At 40.0% G+C, this 16,766-nt stretch overlaps 1 protein-coding gene across 1 annotated transcript; it reads right to left on the bottom strand.

Annotated features, from left to right (window-relative positions):
* Positions 1–52: 52 nt before the first annotated feature.
* On the bottom strand, positions 53–16,577 carry abcc10 (ATP-binding cassette, sub-family C (CFTR/MRP), member 10). Its single transcript, XM_005458649.4, is given in 24 exon segments — positions 53–3,002; positions 3,137–3,249; positions 3,705–3,802; positions 4,290–4,435; positions 4,596–4,849; positions 5,290–5,450; positions 5,542–5,711; positions 5,920–6,263; positions 6,989–7,181; positions 7,572–7,710; positions 8,026–8,214; positions 8,411–8,488; positions 9,351–9,540; positions 10,443–10,541; positions 10,679–10,850; positions 11,147–11,226; positions 11,441–11,586; positions 11,919–12,075; positions 12,943–13,170; positions 13,287–14,350; positions 14,353–14,612; positions 15,030–15,243; positions 15,451–15,527; positions 16,290–16,577. Coding segments are annotated over 22 exon segments (4,593 nt in total). The 5' UTR covers positions 15,206–15,243; positions 15,451–15,527; positions 16,290–16,577; the 3' UTR covers positions 53–2,866.
* Between the last annotated feature and the right edge of the window lie 189 nt (positions 16,578–16,766).

The raw sequence follows: 16,766 nt of genomic DNA, 5'->3' as shown, positions 1-16,766 counted from the left end.
AGTGTTTTTAATTGTTCTCAGGCAAATCTGGTGAATGAACTCCACATACATGTTTAATAATCAATAGCATTTTTATTACCAACGAATATTTACATTACAGCTGTTGACAAGCCAAGCAAAGCAAAACAAACAACAAAAATAACTCCTGTCAAAATACACTCACCTGCAACTAAGCATACAAACATCACAATCACAACATTTAGATAAACTTTTTTTTTTTATTAATACTTGAATCTAAATTTGATTTACAGCTCACATTAAAGCTGCCAGGAGCATTCTATTATTATTTCATCAATTTAAATGATTCATGCTATCCTCCCTTAATTGTTTGACTGACAAATGTTTTATTATTCAGGTTGTCAGTTGCTCTTTGTCTTGGTCTTACATTAAAGTAAAATGCACATGAAAATACAATTCAAGAGATGAAGGGGATCAATTTATGACACATACAGATATACTAATATGATGATCAGCATGTGGTTATTTGATCAATGTTATATGTCTGAAAAGTCTGACGTTGATGCCAAAAAAATAAAATGTGTCAAAAAATAAAGTCAGATTGCTTTAAAACAGTACATATAAAGAGAAGCAAACACACCTCAGGCTGAGATCTTCGCTCTCTGCCTGCAGCAAGCCTGAATCATACTTGTTAGTCTGTTGAATGACAGTAAATCATTGACAGAGAAGTCAACTAAAAGATTCCGTCTGGTCATAAAAAGCCCTCGTGCTTCTTCATAATAATAATAATAAAAAAAAAAACACTGAGAAACTGGATTTTGTCTTTTCTTTGTACAGATGGTTAACATTAAAAAGTAAAAAAAAAAAAACAAACAAAACAAAAAAAAACAAAAAAAAAAAAAAAAAGTAAAAAAAGAAAACAGGATATAATGATAAAACAGAACAAACAGGAGTTGGATAAATTAAAACCAACTGTTTTGTGGTAGAGCTTTTCTCTTCAGTGGAGTAGTTCTAAGATCTAATAAACCATCAACAGCCCTGTGCAGAAGAAAACTTACAATAAATGTTTTACATATATCTCATGAGACTTATATACTTTATATTAAGTCTCATACAATGGTGACCTCATTCAAGAGACCTGTATTTTCCACACAATAAGAATTAAGAAAACACAAATTATGACAACTGCTATGATTACTGTTCCTGCTATCATTGTAAATGGTAGTAGAAAAATGTGTAATTCTATGAAATAGTATTTCCATAAGAACACAGTCACATTCATTTATAATCATCATCTTTGAAAGAAAGTAAAAAGTTTGGATGTGTTTCCTTGCAGACAAGAGGAAGAAGCAGCAACTTCATGTTAGTTCCACAGATGAGGATTCCCAAAACTTTGATACATCTACTCTCATATTTAAATGAGAGTAGATGTATCAAAGTTTTATATTTTGTAGATTTAACTACAAAATATAAAGCACTTTACCTTCCGTATTCATGTTGAACTTGGCAGATACAGATTCAGGTACTATTCAAATAAAATTCCTCATAGCCCTTACAGGTCTTGGAGCATTTTACATTTTTTTTTAAATAAAATGGTTTTTTAAATAAACAAGACATTTCTGTATTGTTGAACTGTGAATGTTTCTTATTTTCAGGTCTCTCTTTTTAACTAAAGCACTCAAAGACTGACTGAACTCACTTTATACATTCAAAGATGATTCATAAAATGCTCCATATATCATTTGCTTCACATGAATCCAAAACAGGATTATAAAGTCATAATTTCATATATTTAGACATTTTTTCTACTCAGATTGTTACTGTAATCCCACTGCAACATTTCTTCTACAGAGTGGTGTTTTGTTATAACACATCAATGTTTAGTGGCTTGTGGTAAGACCAGATCTAAGGCCAGGTATTTAAGTCCATAATTCACATAAGTGCAAGCAGACATGATGTCTTATTTCATCAAACACAGGCAGTTGTTCTGAATAAACACAAAATTACTCCTGACAAGTTTACACGAGTCATTTACATATGGTGACGAGCATTTCTGGCTGTCTGTCTAAATTAGGATTCAAATATAACAATAACAAAGTGTAAGAAGTAGTAGCTATTATACCAAATGGATTTGACTAATTCCCCTTTTTTATTTAAAGTTCATGTTTCTTTTTTTAAATTTTCGTGACTGTTGACTTTGAAACCGAACTTGGACATCCGAGACTTGAAACGATGGTTCTCAGCTATAAAAATGATGGAGTGCCACCTCTGGGTTCTGAATGAGTTGATGCTCCAAGTACAGAGGTTAAAGAATCAAAGTCTTGTTGTTAAGTGAATGAACAAAGGAGCGGAAGATTTACAGACGGATTAATGAATTGTCTCCGGTGATGTGGTCTGGCGTATGAAAGAGAGTATCAAAATGAAGCTATTGAAGTACCATGTTCCTCCATGTTCCTCTCACCTATCATTGTGAGCTGTAGGTAGTGACTGAAAAAGATGGCAGACACAAGCAGCAGAAGGATATCTGAGCTGAGCTGATAAAGTGAGGCTGGATTGGAGTGGAGCTGCTACTCCAGCACATCAAAAGGAGCCAGTTGAGGTGGTCTTGGGTACTTCCTGATTGAGGAGACTTAAGGGCAGACCCAGAACATGCTAGAGACATTATGTTTCTCAAGTGGCCAGTGAACTCAGTGACCACTGGAAGAGTTGGGGGAGGGCTGTGTAGTTGTCTTGATTCAAGAATATGGCATGAATTCAATGAATGCTGTTTATGCATTAAAATAATCACATTTCCAGACAGCCTCACCAAGCTGTCCGTTCCAAATGAGTTTTTGCTCAAAGTCTGCAACTCTTCTCTGCATCAACTCTGTGCAAAGCAGCAAGTTGTCTGTAAATGTGTCTGATCATCTCATTGTCCCTGATCACCTGCCAGTGTGTGAAAGATGGAGTTATCAGCTTGGCAGAGAGACACGGGACTGTCAAACTCCACCACCTTCCCAGCATGCATCACTAGCACACGGTCACAGTCCATGATGGTGTTGATCCTAATGTGAGACAGGCACACAAAACACAAAAAAATGTTTCATTCAGAAAATAAAAAGCAGGCAGTTTTAGACTACAGTTGTAAAATAACAGTCTGACATGTGTTTCAGTGCAGGACATGAACACATGCAGTCACCTGTGGGCAATAGTGAGCACAGTCTTGTCCTGAAACTTCTCTCTGATGGTCTGCTGCAGGAGTTTGTCTGTCTTATGATCCACGCTGGCAGTGGCTTCATCAATACACAGGACCTAAATGACAACATTGGAAAAAAATTTTGGTTTATTTGTTTGAGCAATCACGCTAAAACACTTTGTTCTCAGTAAATATAAATAAATAAATGTCTGGAAATACAAGGTTAGTCAGTCTTCTTTCCAGTAATTTAGAAACATAACATTTACAAAGCTTCTGCAAATACCTTCTCCTGTACACAGTCTCTTACAACCTACTTCCTTGAAGAACAGGTGAAGGCGTGTCACATAATTAGAGCTAATCAAACCTGTACAGTTTGTACTTTGTTTACAGCCTCATACTGTCACTGGTGTCACAGAGAAAGCCACAGACTGTTTTTCACCCTTTAATGTAATTCTGCTGCACCCTCTCACCATCAGTGTCAGTCACTCGAGAGGAAATTAACTGTCGCTGACAATGGTTGGAGACGACGTTTGTCGTCGGTACAGTGTAATGGTAAAGCTGCAAAACTCACCTTGGCTTGCGTCAACAGAGCTCTGGCCAAACACAGCAGCTGCTTTTGTCCTGCAGAGAAGAATCTTCCTCTTTCTCCCACCTCAGCATCCAGACCACCTGACATTCACAAAAACATAAAACATAGGCATGAGAGGCAGCATAAATCTGACATCATCTTCATGCAGATTTGAAGCTTTATTTTTGGCTTTTATGATAAATGGTCCATAAAGTAAACAAGATTAATACAAAGATAACAGAGGAGGAAAGAGAACTCAAAGATAATGATGTTAGGTTCTGAAACACAGTCATCAATTTTCAAAGTATGTTTGCCAGCCGTTGGTCAATGGATCGTTAGATTTATTCTGTGGTACAAAAAAATACTTTCGATCATCCAGTGTGTTGACTCAAGAACCATTTTCCCAGTGCAAAGAGGTAAGAACCATTTTGTAACTGAAGCAGACAGCCATGTGAGCAGACAGGAATGGAAAAGGGTGGCGTCAAAGGTGCCAAGCAGATACACCTTTGTAACAAAAACAAAACACTGCTATTCTTCGGCTCTCTGTTAAATCACTGGGTCAAGCGCACTTTTGTAAATAACTCTCACCCATTCTGCTGACCACAGTGCTGAGGTGGCACTGCTCCAGGACGTCCAGCAGCTCCAGCTCTGAGTGTCGCCCACAGGGGTCCAGATTCTCTCTGACTGTGCCACTGAAAAGGAAGGGGTCCTGAGGAATAATGGCCAACCTGGACCTGCAGAGGGCAACAACAGCACATAAGTCAACTTGTCTCCCACTGATTTTATTATATTATAAAGTACATTATGTTAGTAATGTATCTTCCAAAATGCGTTAGATCCCAGTTTTCATGTAACTCTTATCCAATACCAATAAACAACTCAATTCAAATGTACCTGAGTTGAACTAGGCCCACAGTGGTAATATCCAGCTGATCCAGGAGAATCTGACCCTGGCTGAGCTCCACCATCCGAAACAGGGCCAAGAATATTGTGGACTTGCCAGATCCTGTACGTCCCACGATGCCTATTTTCTCTCCAGGTCGCACCATGAGGCTCACTCCATCCAGGGCATTAGGAAGACCATCCCTGTAGGTCAAAGCCACATTTCGAAACTCCAACCAACCGTGCTCAGGCCATGAGGGGGGCAGCTGATGTCAGAAACAGAGAGGGTAAAATGCAAACAGTACTCTAAAAAATTTAAAACGTGTGACTGAGTCCATAAATACGTTAGAAACGGCACTTGATTTATGGTATCATAAAAAAAGGGCTGTTTTCCATATTTTTTCTTGCCCCCTGCTGGGCAAGAGAAAAATATACATGTTAAAGTACTTTGTGTTGGCTTTTGTTTAAATTGACAAAAAAAAGATGCCACATCCATCTTTATTTAAATATGTAAATAGGTGTACAAATGTTTACATATGTTATTAATATATGTAAATTGTGTCTTGTTTTCCTCTGACTTTCAGGTTTGGACTAAAAAGCAAGATACATTCTGTGAAGACAGCTGTGAGGTAAAGCCAGGAGCTCTGATAAAGCTTTAGTGTAACCCACTGTTGTTATGTTAATATCAATATCCAGTGCACCCGACCTTTGTATTCTGATGCTGTGGTTCAATGGGCAGTCCAGTGGAATATTCCTCTGTTCGTTCCACGCTCACCAGCTGCATTTCAGTCTGCGTGAAGCTGAATATGAGGCCAGATAGCAGCTGTGTGATAGACAAAGCGTAGGACATGGACAAACCCACCAGACCTGATGGGAAAACCAGCACACACACAGTCTTACTTAATGGCTCCTACGGTCATTAAACATGCACAGCCTGCAAATTCTTCTGCTGTCTTACCTGGGTCAACAGAATTAAGCTGGTGCTGAACAACAGCTATCACCCCAAGGCCTGTCACCACAGCGATACCAATCAGCTGCAGACGGATGTCCAGCCACTGCCCTGCAGCGCTGCTAAGAAACAAACAGCGTTGGTTCTGCTCCAGACGCCTGGCGTTCTCCTCCTCAAACCTGAAACAGCAGAAAAATGTCCCTGCGGTTTAGCTGTTTCTTTAGTCCCTATACCTAATATATTTTATTAATATTAATACTTCCTGTCACCTATGTTCAAGAGAATTTAAATTAATGTTATGTCATGTGCAAGATAAATTTAACAACTATTGCTTATTTTCACATACATTTAACTAATCACTGAAAACTCTGTTTCCGTGTCACTCACCTGGCAGAATTGCCACTGGCCCGGATCGTTCCCAGTCCAGTCAGTGTCTCTGAAAAATGCGAGTAGATTGGTGACAGAGTGAGGCTGCAGAGGCGCTTCAGCTCTCGAGATGTGTGTCTATAGAAGTGCTGTGTGCGGTAGTACAGTAGACCCAGGGGAAGCAGGGCCACCAGGACCCAGGGCAGGCCGTAACTTATCACCACCAGCATGCCGAGCAAGCCAAAAATGTTGGCCAGTAAGATGTTCAAGACAAACGGCAGGCTGTCGTCCACGCTGTACAAGTCTGAGGAAAACCGGTTGAGAATTCGGCCCAAAGGAGTGGTATCGAAGAACGCCATAGTTGTCTGTATGGACACGCAAACAAGACATTTTTTAATTTTTTTTGCTAAGTGGGAATTACTCGTGTCACTCACACTTAAAGTGCTTTCCTCTTTCATTATGCATTTGCAAATTTCTTTAAAGAATCTTGTGAACTACAATAACTGCAGATGCAATTGTGATCTGTAGCAAGAGAAGGGAACAGGTAGAAGACAGGTACACACTGGAGAAAAGAGAAATAAAAGCCAGTAGAAGAAAGAAGTATGTGTGTGAATGAGAGGAAGACAGGTGGAAACGTGAACATGCAAGAGGAAGAGACAGTGAGGGGAGATGAGTTTGAATATCTAAGGTCAAGCATCAAAGTGCCGGAGAGTGTTCAAGAGAGGTGAAGAGGACAGCGTAGGCAGGGTGGAGTGGGTGAAGACGAGCACGCAGGGTGATTTGTGACAGAAGAATAGCAGGAAAAGTGAAAGGGAAGGTTTACAAGATTATAGTGAGACCTGCTATGATGTATGGTTTGGAGACAGTAAAAATAAATAAAATAAAATCCTTATTATATATGTATTTAAAACTACCTAGCACATCAGAAGGATTGGCATTAAGTAGATAACATAGGCAGTGTGAGCATACCTCTTTCTCGTCTGATGTCTCACACTGCTAAACCTTCAGTCACCACCCTGTTTCTCCAACCTTCAGTTATTTTTGCCAGACATGAAAAGCACTCAATCTGCTGTGCTGACTGCTGACATACCTTAAAGACTTTATTCAGAAGTCTGTTGTGGATGGCAGAAGCGGCACACATTACTCCATAGGCAAAGAGGAAGGCACGGAGCGCGGTGAACACGGTGTTGGCCACAGCAATGGAGCCGTAGACCGTCAGGTAAAACTTAATATCTGCGTCGATGTCGTTAGAGAGAAACGTGTGGACAGAGGGCACTGAAGATCTGGATGGGTAAAGGTGAATATCTGATTTTAGTCAAAAGACTGAAGTAAGACAGGAAGAAGTCAAAGTTTAAATCACAGTACTAAAAGCAGTTTTTATTTTCATTATTCAAAATGAATGATAAACTTTGTGTTTAACATAATAATAGAAAATGTAATGGCAAAGTCTTTACATCTGTACCTTTTAAAAATAATATATAAATTAATATTTTAAAATAAATAATCATTATCTCACGGCTGAACTGCATGTTATTATTATAGCATGTGCACTTTTAAAATTGGTTACAAATTTTGTGTTTTAAAGTTTATTCTGGAACAATGATAGAAAGGCATCTTGGTTGTGTTACCATTCACAGAATCTTTTTCAAAATGTTGCCAATTGGTCAACTCACATGAGCCTGTCAGGTGAGAAAAGCAGCAGATGAGGTGAGTTGAAGGCAGGTAATGAAGACTCATTATTTCCAGTGGAACCATTGTGTTTTAGCTCAGAGATCCAGTAGGACAGCCACCAGTCAGACACATTTTTAGATGCTGATTTACACACAAACACACACACAAAGTTCTTATTAAATTAGAAATGAATTTAAAGCCAGAAGACAGTAATTATTTTTTCCTTTTGGGGACAAAATACCCTGAAGCCTGCTTTAAACAATAATCCTATATCGCCCAAGTATCATATAGGTCACCTGGACTTATTTTGTAATTTTGGCAATAAAATTAAAAAATAATTCTCATCTTTAAAAGATGAAAAAATGTTAACCACAGAGAGAAAATCTTGGAGGTGATGTTTCTGAAAAATTTGCTAAGCGCCCCCAGTGTACAAAGATCATAAAAAGCATTCCAAACCTTGCATGAGGAGCAGAGAGAGTAAGACGCAGGAGGCCAGCGCTCCACCCACAGCGGCCCAGTAGGTCTGGTAAACTCTCCATGCCAGCCTGCCCACCTGTTTCTGCTCTGCCCCCGAGAGGCCAGGATCATCATCCACACGTAGCTCAGGCAATGAATTAATTTCCCCTTCAACCTGCTCCACACCATCTACTCACAATCAACAGGGCCAAACCAAAAGGATTATAAGAGTCCCAGAAAGAAGAGCTGAATTTTGGATTTGTTGAGATTTTGCTATTGAAGAAGAAGATGACAACGATGGGAACTCTGGACTTGTAAGAGATTATACATGCTCCACTGTTTTAACACCTGGGTTTTTGTTTGTCATAATGTGAGGTGAACACACCTTTCTCTTTTGTGTTGCGGTTGTTATTCTGCTTTTTCGGGACTGCCTCCACCAAAGGAAGGACTTCTGCTGGTGTCCCTGTTTAACACAGAGGAATAAAAAGGCCTTTTATTCCACAGATGTTCCACCTTATCAATAAGCCACACTTACAGTAAGTTGGTGCTCTTCTTGTATGTAATGCTAAACTAATAAAGTGAGCTCAATATAAACAACTAGACAAAACCAAAAAGCCATGACGCCTTTTAATAAATGTCCTGTATCTGTACAATGGCTGCTCATTTTTTTTTTACCTGGCATATGGACACATTATACAACAAGACAACATGGCACTCTAAGAATTATAAATAAAATTCAAAGTCTGAGATGCTAAACATTGCGGTTGTCCCACCTCATTACCCAAAGCCAATCAACAGTTTAGGTATAAAGCATATTAGCCAATCACGTTATTCTGTGGATAAATGTACACTTCAGCTATGTGGAGGCAGGCATCTTTTTCTACTTGTTATTGTTCTACAGATGTAGAGATGTGTACTTTTTTTCAATTATATTTTGCCTAAGTGCATATAGAACATTAATTTTAATTTGGCATAAGCAGATTCACTGTTAGTGGTCTGGACTGAGATGTGAATAAAGCTGTAATATTGTGAAACTATGCACATGCACAAGTATAACCTGTGGGATGAAAAATGCTTTTCCGAACTGTATGCTAAAGTTGTTGGGATTTTTTGTATTTGACTGCCACTTCTATTGCATGCAGTTTCAATGACCCACTGATCAATACAATTGTGAGTTATGACTTTCTCCCCATCCATTTTGATGGAAACTTCTAAATAACTTAAGCTGCTGATCTATGACACTTGTTTCTAAAAGGACTTTAAATCATTTAGAAGTTACATGTATACAAATGTCACCAAGATTTAAAGCAGACTTCAGTTTCTACCTGTTTTGATGATTGTTCCATTGTCCATGAGGACAACCACATCAGCTTTGTCCACAAACTCTATGCGGTGTGTGCAAAGAATTCTGGTCTTCCCTCTGAGGAGCTCCATGATACATTTCTTCATAAGGTGTTCAGCCACATCTGCATCCACTGCTGCCAGTGGATCATCGAGGAGGTAGATATCTTTGTCCTGCAGGGTAAGCAGAAAAAAGGAAGGGGAGGCAACATCACATTACACAAGCATATTATATATAAACAGCTTTTTATGGCTTTGTAACTATTTGTTACATGAAACTGTTAACATGCAGTTCCCTCAAACAAAATTAAAAGCTCTAAACATTTACCTGATAGGTTTCAGTTTTTATCAATCTGTGCAACTGTCATGGTCCCCGTGCCTGCTCGGCTGGCCCTGTGTGGCTACATGTGTTGTTTTTGTCTCTCTTCTCTCTCTCTCTACTCGCTGCCTGGGCGGAGCTCATAGTGGGCTCCCGCTCCTGGCCTTCACCACCTGTAGGCAATCACCTGTGGCTCCTCACCTTGTTTGCTCTCGCTACTTAAGGCAGTGACTGAGAGCATCTCGCCGCTGGACTATTGAGTAACGCTCGTCAGTGCTACTTTAGCCTCAGCCAGTTTTTGAGCTCTCTTCGTGAAAGTTTTCCGTGTTAACTCTTGTTCTCTGTATACAGATTTCTCGTGCTTGGTTTGGAAATCTGGACACCTAAGCCTGTTCGTGAGTGCCGTAGTGAGAGTGGCGTGTGTGAGGAAAGGACCTTTCCAAGCGCGCCGCCCTGCCCGAGTGGGGTGGAGTAAGAGAGGACACTTTTCCCGATTCTTCCCTGTACCCCTGGGAACCCTGGCCCCCTTCTCCTTCACCAGTGTATAGTGCACCAGGAGTGTGTAAATAAAACCTGTTTTCTGTGATTTCAGTCTGCGCCGAGTCCTCCCTGCTCCCTCGTGACAGCAACAGAAGGAAAAATATAATTCTAATATCATTTGTCCTTGTTTAATGCAGTCTAACTCATTTATTTTGTAAAACCTCCTCTGTGCCTCTTAGAGTGTGAAGCAGATGGCTGGATTGTGCTGAAGACTCACCATGTAAACAGCTCTAGCAAGTGCCAGCCGGGCCTTCTGTCCTCCACTCAGAGTCACTCCGTTCTCACCCACTTCAGTCTTGTCACCATTTGGCAAAACCTGCAGATGCAGAAACAGAGCAACCAAAGCCCTGAAAACCAATTTATTTAACATTTTAAACAATCCCAGAAACTCCATGCAAAGCACAGTGAAATCAGTGTGAAGAAAAGTAAACAATAAGAGTGTCACAATCGTACACTGAGGTCATCTGAGAGGGCGCAGGCCTTGATCACAGCCTGGTAGAAGGCAGCATCGTAGTCTCTGCCAAACAAGATGTTGTCTCGTACTGATGCATGCTGGATCCACGGTTCCTGTGAGGCCAAACCAAAGCCAACTTCCCTGTTTGCAACATAGAGCACTCCAGTCAGCCTGCAGAGACAAGTGGAAGATGGATAGACCTTAGTCACAAATTATTAATCCCAGGTTGTGTCAGTGCACTTAAAACACTAAAACCAGATTCACTATTGATTTTATTGACTTTTTTGGTTCCTACTAAGATGAAAAATATCATCTAGAGCAGCATAAAGCCCCCAACTGCCTATTAATCACCTAAGCAAACCTTTTCATATTGGGAAAGGGAATATTGATGACTCGACAACATTCTTCATATGTAAATTAAGTCATAAGTGATAATATTTTCAATAAAAGTTTCAAAAGTCGTGTACCTATTAAGCTCTCCAGTCAGAGCAGCCAATAAGGAGCTCTTTCCACAGCCGACCTTCCCAACCACGACAACCAGAGAGCCCTGAGCCAGACAGAAGATAGCAGATGTCATGTCTGTACTAAGTCAGCTCCAAACACTTACTGTTAAAACATTTTGGTGTCAGTGCATTTTTGCAATTTAAATATTCATATACAATTTTAGGGTGTTGAATACTGAGCTTATATCACTGACAGGAGACGATGAATTTCCAACTATTGGGATTGTTTTAAAGCACAATCCCAATAGTTGCTTGTACCTTGGTTATGTTTAAATTGAGACTGTGCAGCTGCAGGCTTCCTTTAACTCCTCCAGACTCTTCCTCTTCGTTTGGACTGCTGGGTTCCTGCCATGAAAACGATCCCTGGCTCAAAAGGACAGATGTCTGGCTGTCTTCTGGAGACACTGGGCACAGATGTGGTATTTCAGCACAAGAGAAACATTACATAGAATTAAAAAAGCAAGTTTGGCTGATGAACTATGTACAGTTGGGTAAAACATTTTCTTTAGTTTCTGTGAACTTTACTCTTTGAAAAAATAGCATTTGATGCAATCACTCAAACAAATACTTGATTAAAGCAGAAAATAAACGAATCTTTAATGAGCAGAAGCTGTTCTAAACATTCATAAAAACTGCTTTTTCCTTGAATGAACAAAAAAACGCATGAGGACCTGTTTCACATCAAAATCAAATACACCTCCACACAAACAAAGTAGCAAATCAAGCAGTACCCTACCCAGGGCATAGTATGCCTGCAGGTTCTGGTTGGTTAGTTTAAAGAAGCGCTGGATTCGTTCCAGAGACACTTTAGCTTCCAGGACTCCATTGAGCACCCAGGGGAAAGCATTAAGTGGGATGATCAACATTCCTACAAGGGCAAGTGTGGTAAACACCTGCATGGGATGAGAATCACATTTACGAGAATGCACTCTTAAAAACTTATCACAAGTTATATAGTCCATTGTTATATATGCATTTATACAATCATTCACATGAGAGCATAAAACTAGCTTAAAGAATTTCTAAGTTCAAAGCCATTGATATCCTTTTTACTAGGAATACAAAAATATAGGTACAAAGCTTTTTTTTTCTATTCTGAGAATTTTTTAATAAATTAATATATTTATCAGTGGCAATTTTTTTTTCACCATTGTCCTTGACTGTCATTTTGGGGAATTTTTCTGATGGTCCAAATCCAATCCTGATCCTGATTATGAAGCGTGCTGAACACTGTTCTGTGCAGGATATAAATGCCCTGAAGCTCAATGTGTAATATGCAAATAAAACGGACTTGATTTTACTTGTGCCTATTGAAATAAAATAACTATTACTGCTATGAGTTGTTAGTCATTTGAACATTATTGCTCACTGTGCAGCAAATCTACCTCAACCTTTTATGGCACTTAAATAATACAAATTATTATTCTAAAGTTGTCCAATTGTAATGACTGATTAGAAAAAAGATAGGGAAAAATTTTGTTAGAAGAAGGTCTTCAATGCATTGGAGTGAGCTGGTTCAAGCAGACAACTCCAACTGTGGTACTTATGCATGTACCATGTCATCAAACACACCCTCCCTTCTCATCTCTCCCTCTGACATTTCACTTCCGCTGCTGCCCTCTTTTCAACCCCTCCACCACTCCAGCATCTCAGGTGTTGCTCTTGTCAAGAGTTATTTTTTTAAATATGTTTATACAGTAACCCTACATTCCCTAATTCTCTACAAAGTTCACTCAGCATCAACACAGCAGCCAGTTTACCTTTGCTGCCGTCAGCTGGTGTCCAAGCAGCACATACATGACGAAGGTCAGGATGGAGATGACCACAGGTAGAGCAGCCCAGGTATACACACACAATGCATCCAGGTATTTGACAGCCTTAAGGTGGGACAGCTCCTCTTTGCGACAGTCAGCCACCTTCTGTGTGAAATGAGGCTCCCAGCTATAGAACTTGATGACGCGAATGCCGAAGAGGATCTCTGTCATTAACTGGAAATAAGTTCAAAATTAAAAATAATCTGAATCTCAACAAGATTTTTTCCCTGGGTAGCTTCATAAAAGTATATAAATCAACTCAGTATAATAAGAGCTTAAACATGCCGTACCTTAACACGGTTATCCTTCCACATGAGCATCTTTTTATTGTTGCTAAGTATGAAGGAAGCAAGGAACTTGTTGAATGGCACCAGCAGCAAAGCTACAGACAGTCCTCCAAGGAAAGCTACACCCACCTGCAGATATAGCAAGTAAAGGGTGACAGCTAACTGAAAGGGCAGGCTCCACAGCTCATGGAAGCTTTGGAAAAAGTTAACCACACGGTCGGTGTCTGTGCTCATTAAGTTCACCACCTCTCCTAAAGTAAAGCCAGCCAAGCTGCAGCTGCTGACTCTCAGAGCTTTGTTGTAGATGGCTGTCACAAGAGCAGCTCGTGCTGACAGCGCCACCTTGGAGACCTCGAAGACAAAGATGTTTCGCAGAACAGAGCACAGCAGGGTGGTGGCAAAGAGCCCCAAGGCACACCAGACACCCCTGCTGACTGGGGCACCTTTTTCCTCCATAAAATTCACAAGACTACTGAGGAGCAGTGGACCTGCGAAGCTTAATATGTTGACTGTCACCTTCAGCAGACCAAGGATGTAATACCACTTCCCAAACGCCTTGTGTAGCACCTTCAGCAATCTTACATCACCTTCCAGCCCCAGTGGTTGGTCCTGGTTGTGTAAACTCCAGCTGCCACTCAGGAGGTTTGTGCTGACTGGTGTGGGCCACTGATCCTCTTGGTAAGTGACTGGTGATCCTTGCCAGCAGGCTTCCCAGCACTGGTGAAAATACCGACAAATCACACTAGTTCTAAGTTTCTGGGGAAGGTGATATACATTGGCTGGTCTGTCCAGTTCCCCTCTCTGCCCTCGCCTGAGGAGAGGGGTGAGCCACAAGTAGAAGAGTCGAGATAGGCAGTCACTCCCATCCTCAGCCACAATCTCCCCAGTCTCCAGCTGGGTGTTCTCTGGGATGAGCTGAGAGCCATCAACATCGTTAATATACAAAGTGTACCCAGCATCACTGATGCAAGGGAAAGCAAATGCCAGGAGGTAAATGAGAAAAAGAAACGTCCGTACTGAGGCAAGAACAAATCGGGCCAGTTTAAGAGGGTCAGCGGGTTTAATTTCAGTAGGAGAAGCACCAGGAGAAGCAGCAGTGTAGGTCCTCTGGTTCTCTTAAAAACAGTCCTCTGGAGCACTGTTATGACACTGAAGTGGACCAGCCAGGCCAGGATTGCACAGCTGTCAGCTAGGACGTCCAGGTACATGTCTCCCTGCTGGAGGACACTCACCAGGATGACATCTGCAGTGTAGAGTAAGGCAGCCAGCAGAGCTGACACGAGCCTGAGTGTCCAGCCACACGGGGGAGACGTCTGGAGGTGGCTGCATCTGGAAAGCAAACAAAAATGTCAAAATATAGAAAACAATTTTTAGAAACATCGGCATTAGTTATATAGGATGCCCCATTCAATTTTTAAGCTGCGCGACAAATGGTAAATGGCCTGAATTTGTATAGCGCTTTACTTAGTCCCTAAGGACCCCAAAGCACTTTACACTACATTCAGTCATTCACCCATTCACACACACACTGGACAACACAGAGAAGAGTCCAAAAAAGATGTGGGGGGGGGCTGCTTGTTTTAAAGAAGTGTTGTTATATTAAAGTAAAACATACTTCATCAGAAAATCCACTGCAAGGATTTGATATGCATGTTTTTTTGTAACTACAACTTCATTATCCGCTAATAAAATTGCAAGATTGGAAAAGTGTTGTTGAGAAGGACCTGGTATTAATGCATGACCTACCTTGACATGCTGAGGTAGCAGGCACTGAAAATGGCCATCCCAGCATGAGGCAAGGCTCCAAGGATGAGCTGGTTAAAACAGGGGCTGATGCATCCATTCTGCCACAGAGGAAGAGGATTCTCTTCATCAGTATGACAGAGGCCTGCAATCAGGTCTGTTGGTCCAAAGTCACTCATCCTTCTTCCTACTTGACTGCTGTCATTCTAAAAACTATCTGTAGAGAAAAAAACAATATTAGTTATCAACTTTAAAAAAAAAAAGGTAACAAGGGTGTTTCAAAGAAAACCCACAGGGCAGTTATTATTCTAGTCAACATTATTTTTTTTAAAAGAAGAAGAATACAACAATTTGTTGGCAGTATCACCATCTTCCTATCAGTAAATAAGACAACATTTTACCACTGGCAGAGGCCACTGATCACCTGTTATGTCCCGTCAATTCTGCAGTCCATTTTTCTGAGATCCAGGTTCAATAATTCACATATTTGTTCATAAATCCCTGGGTTGAAGACAGTACAGATAATTTCAGTAATGAAAAGGTGATAAAACTACAAAATAAACAAAAAGTAATGTACTAACATCAGCTATCAGCTAAATTTTAAACACCTCTATGTCCATGAATTTTGTAATCTGTGCACGCCTAATGAAAGTGAACATATTTTCCCGAAGCCAAAGTTTGAAAAATGGCAGTATAAAAACAGTATAATAAATAACCGGATTATAGTTTAGGTGATAGTCCTGTATGATTAATTTCATTGCAAGAAAAAAACGTGGCATCCATCCATTTTCTTAGCCTCTAATCTATTTCAGGGTAAGTAAAGTTCATCGTGGCTGAGTATGGACAAGAGGAGTGAAACACCTGGGACGTCGTTTTTTTAAGGTTGTGTAGCTGAACTTTTAAAAAAAATAGGTCAAAAGGTATGGACATTTATGTTATTTTGAAATACATGCTATGGTCATCCTTAGCTTGATCAAGAACTTTTCATATTTCATTCTGACATGTTCAAATCCATGTAAACAGTTACATTAAGGATCTACTCTTTCGATAACTATGTATTTTATGCCTGTGACAGAATCATCTAGACTAGTGTTTTCTTGTTTACCAGATTTAAATAACCCTTTCGTGAAAGACCTGTTGTTATAGTAGTCTTTGTTGTGTGTGAGACCTTCAGGAAGTTTAAGAGGCAAGTTAACAACTCTGGATTAAAAAAAGTTAACATACAATTTGTTTCAGTTTTTTAGGTGTTGTTACAGCACTAACCTTTAAAGAGTGACGAAGCAAAAAGAAATATGGAACGATAGACAGGCACATTTATCCGGTCTTCCTGACTGAAACACCCTCACACTAATGTAAACAAATTAGGCTATCAAACTAGCTTAGGTAACGGAATATTACGCTATTAAATTTTTTGATCTTTTACCGCATGCACTATGTAAATAGAAACTTTAGCGAGCTAGACCAACTATAAATACAACTCGACATACAACCAATTTAAGAGCATTTAGAAGACAGGACTTTAAATGTTACCGGCTTTCGTCTAGCTAACAGGAAATGGATCTGTTGATTTCTGATGACGAGTACAACGAGCATTTCAAAATAAATGCTCGATGAAAAGAAACCAGTACAAATAAATGCTGATACTATTTCTACTATTACTGCTACTACTACTAATAAAACTGATGATGATGACTAATAATAAAATAATAATATTAATAATAATTCAAAAAAATCATGGGA

This window comes from Oreochromis niloticus, linkage group LG6, assembly GCF_001858045.2.
Source record: "Oreochromis niloticus isolate F11D_XX linkage group LG6, O_niloticus_UMD_NMBU, whole genome shotgun sequence".
Classification (NCBI taxonomy): Eukaryota; Metazoa; Chordata; class Actinopteri; order Cichliformes; family Cichlidae; genus Oreochromis; species Oreochromis niloticus.
Note: the sequence above shows the minus strand (reverse complement) of the source record. Positions and strands in the feature narration are given on the sequence as shown.